Source organism: Bactrocera dorsalis, chromosome 1 (assembly GCF_023373825.1).
Source record: "Bactrocera dorsalis isolate Fly_Bdor chromosome 1, ASM2337382v1, whole genome shotgun sequence".
NCBI lineage: Eukaryota > Metazoa > Arthropoda > Insecta > Diptera > Tephritidae > Bactrocera > Bactrocera dorsalis.
This window is the reverse complement of record NC_064303.1, coordinates 68,767,725-68,778,875: the sequence shown is the minus strand read 5'-3', so window position 1 is coordinate 68,778,875 and position 11,151 is coordinate 68,767,725. Positions and strand designations below refer to the sequence as shown.

At 39.4% G+C, this 11,151-nt stretch overlaps 1 protein-coding gene and 1 long non-coding RNA gene across 2 annotated transcripts; one reads left to right on the top strand and one right to left on the bottom strand.

The window, feature by feature from the left end:
• Positions 1–3,943: 3,943 nt before the first annotated feature.
• LOC125777859 (uncharacterized) lies at positions 3,944–4,771 on the bottom strand. The gene has a single exon (XM_049453880.1). It carries the CDS (start codon positions 4,769–4,771, stop codon positions 3,944–3,946), a length of 828 nt encoding a protein of 275 aa, XP_049309837.1.
• A 736-nt stretch (positions 4,772–5,507) lies between these two features.
• Positions 5,508–7,071, top strand: LOC125775670 (uncharacterized). Its single transcript, XR_007421271.1, has 3 exons — positions 5,508–5,940; positions 6,006–6,205; positions 6,264–7,071. It is a non-coding gene; the product is annotated as an uncharacterized LOC125775670 (long non-coding RNA).
• The last annotated feature ends 4,080 nt before the right edge of the window (positions 7,072–11,151 follow it).

Below are 11,151 nucleotides of genomic sequence, written 5' to 3'. Positions count from 1 at the left end.
AATGCAAACCGTTTTAGGTTTTCTGTCTGTCAATTGTAAACAAATACATTCAGAAGAAAACTCTCCACCGAGAAATCTAAAAGCAGTTCTGCATTTTATTAATAAGAACTCACTACATAGAGAATATCTGAATATCAGTAAATTATATTTTTATGTGCGAAATATTGCACACTATGGCATTTAAATAAAATATTAGTAAATATCTATCATTAATAAATAATTTCCTTTAATATTAAGCAAAAATATTTATAGTTTTTGTTATTTAAAAAAAAATAAAAAAAAGTTGCTACCTCTGAAAATCCAATTCACCCCTCAGAAAGCTACCACGAAAAGGTTTTCTACTGTATATACTGTGTTATATGCCTACTGTGCATACAATGATTTACTTTTCTCTAACAAATCTTATGTCGTATATTAGTTACTTATAACTACATACATATACGTAAATACATATATATGTGGAGTACTGATTTATTAATACACGTCTGGGCGACGTGGTAACCAAAATCCAACTGACATGCTTAGCTTAGAGTTTAATATCTTATATGCTTATTTAGGTAACGGTGATCGACAAGCATCAGGTGATGCTGCTGTCAATATGTAATGTATTATTATAGCTTAATTAATGTATGTAAAAGAGAAAGAAGTACTGTAACTCTTAGGATAACAATGTAAAGTAGAATGTAGGATAACTTAACCTTTAGTTGTACTAATATAAATGAACTTAGTATTAACCTGTGAATGCATGAATTAAATAAATTTGAAGATATGTTTAATGTGGGTGTCGCCACATATCTCCCCTGCGGGAAAAAAAAGGAAAATTAGCTAGAATTTTTTTTTTTTGAATTATGAAGATATTTTGAAGCGCACTCTTTTTTGACTTCTTTGTATTGTAGTAGAAAGATCAGGATTCGTGTCGCTGGTAGTTTTGTTGCTTAAGTTATTTCCAGACGAATTGGATTGTAGATGCTCGATATCGTCACTACAAAGATAAGCTGGTTTTAGGCGATCGATGGATATGTGTGCAGGTTTTCCATATAACTAGTAGTACTTTGTAGTATTTTTCATGTCTGTCCATAACAGGGAATGGTCCATCATATGGTGATGAAAATGATTGCTTGACTTTGTCGTTTCGAATAAAAACGTGTGTTGAATTTGCGAGATCCTTGGAAATGAAGATTTTCTCTCGGTTATGACGAGAAGCAGGCGTAGGCGTTAGATTTTGAAACGCTTTTCTTAGCGTTTTAACGAGTTCAGGTGCTTCGATTGTTTTATTAGATGGTGTTAAAAACTCACCCGGGAGTCTGACTGGCTCACCAAAAACAATTTCTGCTGGTGTGGCTTGGACGTCTTCCTTGAATGCAGCTCGTATTCCTAAGAGAACTGCAGGGAGTGCATCGTACCAACTATCGTTGTGGCAAAGAAGGGATGATTTGAGTTGACGGTGAAAGCGTTCGATAAGTCCGTTTGATTGTGGGTGATAACTCGTTGTTCGTTGATGTTTGAAACCGAGGAGATCAGCGAGCTTCCTGAAAAGGTCTGACTCGAATTGTCCTCCAAGGTCGGTTGTTATTCGAAGTGGGACTCCAAAGTAGGAAATCCAAGTTTGCATGAGTGCATGTGCTACTCGGTCAACTGTGCCGTCAATAAGTGGTGCGGCTGCTGGATAGCGTGTGAATCGGTCGATTATTGTGAGACATTTGGTGTGTCCTTTTGAAAGCGGGAGTGTCACCAAATCTATGTGAATATGTTCAAATCGACGCGAAGGTGGCTGGAATGTTGCGATGGGTGAAAATGTATGACGTGAAATTTTATTGCGTTGACATTGAATACATGCTTTGGTCCATGTGATGCAATCCTTGTTGATTGATGGCCAAACATATCTTTGTGTGATAAGGCGTCTTGTAGCTCGGCGACCAGGATGTGAGACTGAATGAAGAGTCTCGAAGATTCGCCGCCTTAGTTGTTGTGGAACGAACGGACGTGCTGTACCCGTAGATATGTCACAGTATATAGCAATGTCCGTAGTATTGCTGTTGATTTTGCGTAGCTCTAATGATGTATTCGAGCTGTTGAGTAGTTGTTGAAGTTCTGCATCGTTATTTTGAGCGCGTGCAAGTTCTTCGGATGTAACTGCTGTGTGAATGGCATCGACTCGAGATAAGGCGTCCGCAACGATATTGCTGGAACCGGATATGTGCCGTATATCGGTGGTAAACTGACCGATATAATCAAGTCGTCGAAATTGCCATGGTGAAGCGCGTTCGGGCTTCTGTTTGAATGCGTGCATTAAGGGCTTGTGATCTGTGTAGATTGCGATGTGTCGTCCCTCAAAAATATGACGGAAATATTTGACTGCTTCGTAGATTGCGTTGAGTTCACGATCGTAGGTTGATCGTTTTTGAACAGATGGTGCAAGTTTGCGGCTAAAGAATGCAAGCGGTTGCCAATGTTCGCCAATACGTTGCTGAAGTGCGGCACCTATTCCACATTCAGATGCGTCTGAAAAGATGGCCCACTCGGAATTGTTGTCCGGGTGCGCTAAGAGAGTTGCGTTAGCAAGAGCTTTCTTGCAGTTTAAAAATGCGTTTTCAAGCGATGTTGTCCAGTTTATTGGAGTTTTTCCATTGATTTTAGGACCTTCCAGTAGCGTGTTGAGTGGTACGAGTAAGTTTGCTGCGTTTTTAATAAATTTGCGGTAAAAATTTATTGTTCCAATGAAGTTGCGTAGCTTGGTGATTGTTGAAGGACGAGGATAGTCGATAATGATTTTGACTCGTTCCGGAAGTGGTTTTATTCCATGGGCGGAAATTGTATGCCCTAGGAACTCGATTTGTTTGAGACCTAGACATGTTTTTGTTGTGTTGATTACTAAGCCATAGTGTTGAAGGCGTTGAAAGACGATACGCAAATTGTTGTTTGTGCTCTGCTTCGTTAGCAGATGCGACCAGTAGATCATCGATGTATGCGAAAACGAAAGGTAGATCTCGAGTTACCTCATCGATGAAGCGTTGAAAGGTCTGAGCTGCGTTGCGGAGTCCGAAAGTCATAAATGGAAACTCGAAGAGACCAAACGGTGTAATTATAGCCGTTTTGTGGACGTCTTCTTCAGCTACTGGAATTTGATTGAAGGCACGAATTAGGTCGATAGTTGAGTAGCAAGCTGTACCGTGTAAATTTGCAGTGGAATCTTCTAAGCATCGAACTGGGTACCGATCTGGTATGGTACGTTCGTTGAGGCGACGGTAATCGCCACATGGGCGCCATTCGCCACTCTTTTTGGGCGCCAGATGTAGAGGTGATGACCAAGGGCTATCTGATGGTCTTGCAATGCCCAGGTTGATCAACTTTTGAAACTCAGCTTTTGCGATTTTTAGGCGTTCGGGAGCTAATCGCCGAGCACGACTACTGACTGGAACGCCAGGTGTTGTCTTGATGTGATGTTGCGTTGTATGTGAAATTTGCTTGGGTTCACCATCGGGACGTGTAATCTTAGGATATTCGGCAAGCAGTTGCCAATATCCTGATGATTGATTCGGCTGTTGGAGTTTGATCGACTGTACAGTCACGCTTTTAGATGTACCTGAGGTGCACAGTCGTATGGTTTCGTCGATGAGTCGTTGATTTTTGAGGTCGACGAGGATGCCGTAGTGTGAAAGTAAATCGGCGCCAATGATTGGATTGGACACATCTGCCAGTATGAAACGCCATGTTAGCGCTCTGCGAAGGCCGACGTTTAAAGCGATTGTTACGACACCATAAGTATTAACGGGTGTTCCGTTAACTGCGATGAGTTGGTAGCCGGTCGCCATCTTCGTGTTAGTTGCCTGTTTATGAGGGTAGACTGAGACTTCGGAGCCTGTGTTCACTAGAAATTGTGTGTTTAAGGGGCGGTCCGTGATGAAGAGGCGGTACGATGGTGGGAGAGAGGCGCTTTCCGCCGCTAACGTCTCTCTGCTGCGTTTCCCGCTTGTTGGCAATCAGGTGTGCATTTTTGAGCCAGGTTGCCAAACTTTTTGTGATACCAGCAGGTGTTACTGGTGGACATGGCAGGAGAAACCGATCTGCTTCTGTTGATGCGTTGTGAACGAAACCGTTTTCGTCCAGTGGTTTGATGGGTGTTTAAAAGCTTCTGAAGACTTCTCGTGATGTGAGCAAGTTGTTGCTCAACGCCTGTAAAATTTGAGTCGTGAGTTGTTGTAAGCGATGTTGCAGCTATATTATGCCCTTGAGAAGGTTGAAGAACGTCGTGTAAACGATCCGCGGCTTCGCTTAACGGTTGTAGCTCGGCCGTGCGTTGTGCAACCAAACATGCGCGCATTTGGTCGGGGAGATGTGAGAGCCACCTTGCTCTTAGTACTTCCTCGTCTATGTCTGGAACTAAACTTCGAAGGTGTCGCAGATGTTGGGAGGGCGTTCTGTCGCCGAGGCACTCACCGTCCAGAAGTTGTAGGATTTTTGCTTCTCTCGACTTAGAATAGCAAGCAATTAGTGTGGTCTTTAAACGTTGATAGGGTTTGTCGACTGGCGGATTTAAAATGATGTCCTCAGCGTCGGCAGCTATGCGCGTGTCTATCAACGGAATCGTGTGGTGGAATTTGTCCACCTCGCTCGTGACGTTGTGATTGCGGAATTGTGATTCTAATTGCGCGAACCAGAGGGCTGGCCTGTCTTGGTTGAAGCTTGGAACACGTATTGTCGCAGGGCTGGAATTGTTTCCCAGGAACATGGAAGGCTTCGGTAGGCGTGGCGTATCATCGTCGGCAGGCATTTCGGATGATATTTAATTAATAAATATAGAAAATATGAAGTAATAGTTACGAAATGTTGTACTGGTTGTACAAAACGCTGCCAGATGATGGTTGAGTGGTGTGACTTTAGCCTCGTGTCACCTTCAGTGGTATGGTCCGCTATTGGTAACGGGCCGCTTGCTGTAAAATTCCACCGTTGATTCAAGGTGACCGCTAAAGTCCGCGTCGGGGTCACCAATTGTGGAGTACTGATTTATTAATACACGTCTGGGCGACGTGGTAACCAAAATCCAACTGACATGCTTAGCTTAGAGTTTAATATCTTATATGCTTATTTAGGTAACGGTTATCGACAAGCATCAGGTGATGCTGCTGTCAATATGCAATGTATTATTATAGCTTAATTAATGTATGTAAAAGAGAAAGAAGTACTGTAACTCTTAGGATAACAATGTAAAGTAGAATGTAGGATAACTTAACCTTTAGTTGTACTAATATAAATGAACTTAGTATTAACCTGTGAATGCATGAATTAAATAAATTTGAAGATATGTTTAATGTGGGTGTCGCCACATATATACGTAGTACACAGTGGTGGCCTTATAATTAGAAACAATTTGCTAGACAAAATCAAATCACTGTACATTTTTCTTAAGGCGAATACTGTAAATTATAAGTCCCGTTATTCGTAATGTAGACTATGAACGTTATTCTTAAATAAACACGTGACTATTTGCTTAATGGTTATTGAAAGAATTAAAATTATTTCCCGGTTTGTGTTTCTTGGCTGACCACGTAATTAGAAACGCGCAGATTCATTTCCATTTTCCATGTGACCCAAAACACAATTCAAGGTTATTCAAAATGGCAGACAAGAGCTCTTTTTAGTTTTGTGAAATGCTAACTACCAGGTCTCAATATTTTGAGACTAATAGCATTGACAGACGGCAGCGTTAAACCAGATTATTTGCATTTTTCGGGATTAATTCAGGAGTTACCACAGCTAACTCCGTTGCTGAATCCAAACATAACTCTCAAAATTTTAGGGAAATTGTGAGATTTTCGTTGGCAACATTGTTAATAATTGACAGCTGCATTCTATTGTGAATGAAAAATAAGAACAGTGACAGCTGTTTTACGTTTAAATGTATTCAAAGTTATTTTAAAAAGCGACGATTGAAGATTAAAAGTAAGTAATTTTATTATTTTGCATTGCCTTCTAAACGAAAATTATTATCTTTGTTTTAATTTCAGATGGCTGGCAGAAAAAAACGTTCAGGGTGGACTTTTAAGGATGAGTTGGAGCTGCTGGAAAAATGGGAGGCACGTTCCCACGACCTCCGGCGTGCAAAGCGAAATGCTCATATATACAATGAGATTTCGCAGGAAATGGCACAAAAATACACCGCCGAGGAAATTCACTGCAAAGTGAAAAATATGACAAAGAAATACAGGTGAGTTTTTTCAATAATTAAATTTCTTCTTTTAACACATTAATAACTCTACTTTCAGAGAGGAGAAAACCAAAATTGGCCCTTCTGGTGGTAGTCCCTCGCCTTGGAAGCATTATAATGCTGTGAATCGCATAGTAGGGTGTACTGCCGTTAATTCGGCTTTGTACATAGAGACATACTCGTATTCCGAGGTAAAAACGAATTTATTTTATTTATATAAACACATGCATTTATAAAGTTAATTTTTTTTAAAATTCAACATTAAACCAATTGTTGCCGCCGTCCGACCCATCATTATCACCTCCGTTGCCATCGCCATCATGTCCGCTGCCACCTTCGTTGCCGTCACCATCACCGTCATGTCCGCTGCCACCTTCGTTCACCATATTTAATGAATTGTTTTGTTATTTTCTAGTCCTTAACCATTATTTAATGAAATGTTTTGTTATTTTCTAGTCTTAAAACATAATATAATGTAACAAAAAATGAATTTAAATAAAAAATGATCTCTTTAAAAAATGGATGTTTGTAATTATGTGTACTAATATTTGTTTTCTGCTACTCTATACATCTATACTCACGAAAACTCAGAGCTATTGCATTTCTAATATTTTTAAAAAATTGTGCAAAATACAGCATGCATAATTTGCATCATCTGTGCGGCTAACAATCGCAATGCTTGTCTTCTATCCATTTTTGTTTTATAAAATTGAAAATGTTATTAATATGCCAATCAGCTGTTCGGTAACTCGCTTCGCTGCTGTCTGTCACCTATAAATTTGGATCTGATTAAGGGCGCAGTTAATCAGGGTTAACGCAGCCGTCTGTCAAGGCTATAACGCTAGAGACTGTTTAGTGAATAGTAACTAGTCTCAAATTGAGACTTTGCCTCAAAATGTCTCAAATAGAGACTAGAGACTAGTTACAGAATCCCGCTATAAGATTGCAAAATAAAAAAAGAGGAATTATATCGAAATATAGAAATTCAGCGAATTGCTCATATTTACTTATTATCATATGGCAGTGCTCCATTTCCTCATAATTCACCTGCAAAAAGTGAAAAATGTGGACGTATTTAAATGTTTATAGATTACTCTAATTAATTTGAAGCCTGCTCTAGTTTAATCAATGTTTTTGGAAGACATGTTTTGCCGGCCCTAAATTGTTACTTGATATTTGTTTACATTCCATATAGTTACAAATACAGTTGTCGCGTGATATTCTCATATTAGGGGGATTCTCTTGCTCTTGCAAAACCTTCCACCGTGCAGAAATTGCAGAATTTTCCCTTTGGTGCAACGGCACAACAACCAACACGCGCAGAAAATTATTTGCAATGGCTTTAAAATATGTCAGAACAAAACCCATGTTTATTGTCGTGCCGTCATATATTACTAGATTCTGCAGTGGGTGATCTCTTAGCCTTGCATATTTCGGTATAGGATTTTTGCGTTTTGTATCATCGTGCAATTTCGCAACAGCAAGAGAATGCCGCTTTTGCTAGTTGTCAGTGAAAACTCATCGAAAACACACATTGTCGGTCCGAACGACTTAGATTCCACAACATACAAATGTGTTTTCAAAATGTTTTCAATGTCGGTCCGAACATAGAATAAGCTATTTACTTCAATTTAATACTTATCACGCAATCGACGATCCGCGAACTAGAATTTAAAATATTCAAATATTTTGTTATAAGAATTGCTATATTTGAATACGATACAGGGTAGGTTTTAGTATACCGTCCCAGGATTTCGGGAATAAAATGGATAGGGTCGGATAGAGGAGATTCTCCAGATCACGAATATATAGCCGCAGGAAGCTTATAGTTTTCGAAATATTCGCGCTTAAAGTTGAAAATTTACAATATTTTAATTATATATTTTCTATATATAAAACTAATTTTTCACTTATATTTTTAGCGCATATATTATATATATAGCGCAAAAATAGCTTTTAATATATACTTAAATTATTGTTGAATTATGATTATTTAAAAGTAACAAAGATTATTAAAAAGTAGTAAGGAGTTCAACGCGAAAAAAATCTGATACACCACGGTGTTTGACCGATCAGGGTTATTTTTTTTATAGGTTGTTGAAATTAATAACAAGCAATTGCCCGCCTGAAGAACAACAAGGCGGCAGGGGCCGACGGATTGCCGGCCGAGCTATTCAAATACGGCGGCGAAGAGCTGATAAGGAGCATGCATCAGCTTCCTTGTAAAATATGGTCGGACGAAAGCATGCCAAACGATTGGAATCTAAGTGTGCTCTGCCCAATCCATAAAAAAGGAGACCCCACATTCTGCGCCAACTACCGTGGGATTAGCCTCCTCAACCTTGCATATAAGGTTCTATCGAGCGTATTGTGTGAAAGATTAAAGCCCACCGTCAACAAACTGATTGGACCTTATCAGTGTGGCTTCAGACCTGGTAAATCAACAACCGACCAGATATTCACCATGCGCCAAATCTTGGAAAAGACCCGTGAAAGGAGAATCGACACTCACCACCTATTCGTCGATTTCAAAGCTGCTTTCGACAGCACGAAAAGGAGCTGCCTTTATGCCGCGATGTCTGAATTTGGTATCCCCGCAAAACTAATACGGCTATGTAAGCTGACGTTGAGCAACACCAAAAGCTCCGTCAGGATCGGGAAGGACCTCTCCGAGCCGTTCGATACCAAACGAGGTTTCAGACAAGGCGACTCCCTATCGTGCGACTTCTTCAATCTGCTGCTGGAGAAAATTATTCGAGCTGCAGAACTGAATCAAGCAGGTACAATCTTTTATAAGAGTGTACAGCTGCTGGCGTATGCCGATGATATTGATATCATCGGTCTTAACACCCGCGCCGTTAGTTCTGCTTTCTTCAGACTGAACAAGGAAGCAACGCAAATGGGTCTGGCAGTGAACGAGGGCAAGACGAAATATCTCCTGTCATCAAACAAACAGTCGTCGCACTCGCGACTTGGCCCCCACGTCACTGTTGACAGTCATAACTTTGAAGTTGTAGATAATTTCGTCTATTTAGGAACCAGTGTTAACACCACCAACAATGTCAGCCTTGAAATCCAACGCAGGATTACTCTTGCCAACAGGTGCTACTTCGGACTGAGTAGGCAATTGAAAAGTAAAGTCCTCTCTCGACGAACAAAAACCAAACTCTATAAGACGCTCATAATTCCCGTCCTGCTATATGGTGCAGAGGCTTGGACGATGACAACAACCGATGAGTCGACGTTGCGAGTTTTCGAGAGAAAAGTTCTGCGAAAGATTTATGGTCCTTTGCGCGTTGGCCACGGCGAATATCGCATTCGATGGAACGATGAGCTGTACGAGATATACGACGACATTGACATAGTTCAGCGAATTAAAAGACAGCGGCTACGCTGGCTAGGTCATGTTGTCCGGATGGATGAAAACACTCCAGCTCTGAAAGTATTCGACGCAGTACCCGCCGCGGGAAGCAGAGGAAGAGGAAGACCTCCACTCCGGTGGAAGGACCAAGTGGAGAAGGACCTGGCCTCGCTTGGAATATCCAATTGGCGCCACGTAGCGAAGAGAAGAAACGACTGGCGCGCTGTTGTTGACTCGGCTATAATCGCGTAAGCGGTGTCTACGCCAGTAAAGAAGAAGAACAAATGAATTACAAACAGTCAAATAATCAGTTTTGCCTTATCGACATCATTTGTAAAAATAAATTTGTAAATTTGTCAAATAATCATTGTTACAATACTAAAATATTTTACAAACTAAAACAAAAAAAAAATATAAAGAAATATTATACCCTAAATACAGGAAACATAATCTTTGATAAACAATAAAAAATATATAAAAAATTTATGCGGCCTGAATGGCCGCCAATGCAAAAATGAGTTCTACGGGAGAACCCCGGTGTTGGATCGACAAGGGTAATTTTTTTGAAGCACTGCCGAAGGCCGCCTACGAAAAATGGACTTTTACGCGAAAAAAATTTGGTACACCCCGGTGTTGGACCGACCAGGTTTATATGTTTTATGAAGCGCGGCCGAAGGCCGCCCACGCAATAAGGAGTTCAACGCGAAAAAAATCTGATACACCACGGTGTTTGACCGATCAGGGTTATTTTTTTTATAGGTTGTTGATTCTCGTATTTGGGGTATAATCTGTTCACTTTATTCCATTTAGTTATTTTCCAAATGATGAGCATAAGGTAACACTGATTATTTGACGGTTCGTAATTCATTTGTTATTCTTAAATAATCATAATTCAACAATAATTTAAATTTATATTAAAAGCTATTTTTGCACTATATTATATAAAATAAATTTGTACAAATGAATTAGTGGAGTGCTAGTGGATATAAAAGTGAAAAATATAAGTGCAAAATTAATTTTATTTATCGAAAATTTGTAATTAAAATAATGCAACTTTTCAACTTTAAACCCGAATATCTCGAAAACTTTAAGCTTCCTGCGGCTATAACCTTGATCAGGATAATCTCCTCTATCCGACCATATCCTTTTTATCTTTGAAATCCTGGGAGGGTTTACTACCCTGCAAGACGGAGGTAACAGATTGCACAAACACATTGAAACATTTTCAGCTGTTCACTAACACTTTTACATTTTCTGGAATTTTCAATGGAATGGGAGAATACGTAAGTAAGATAGAGAAAAACTATCGACATTATAAAGATATTGTAATGTTAACTTGTTAGAATAGGAGAGGCGAATACTCAATATTTCAAGAAGAATAAACGAAAAGCGCAGTTTATTTTGGATTTTAAAGAGGTAAGTTCGCTATTTTATAATATGATATTTTATAATTAATTTCTAATTTATATATATATATTATTAATTTCTTTTATATAGAGAAAACGAAAGAGGTTAACAAGGAGAAAAAGGTAAGCATTGTGAATTTAAAGTTGTGTGTATAATTAAAAATTTTAATATTACAGAA

Excerpts from the sequence above, each read along its gene's own strand:
- LOC125777859 (XM_049453880.1), bottom strand. The coding sequence starts at position 4,771 with ATGCCTGCCGACGATGATACGCCACGCCTACCGAAGCCTTCCATGTTC.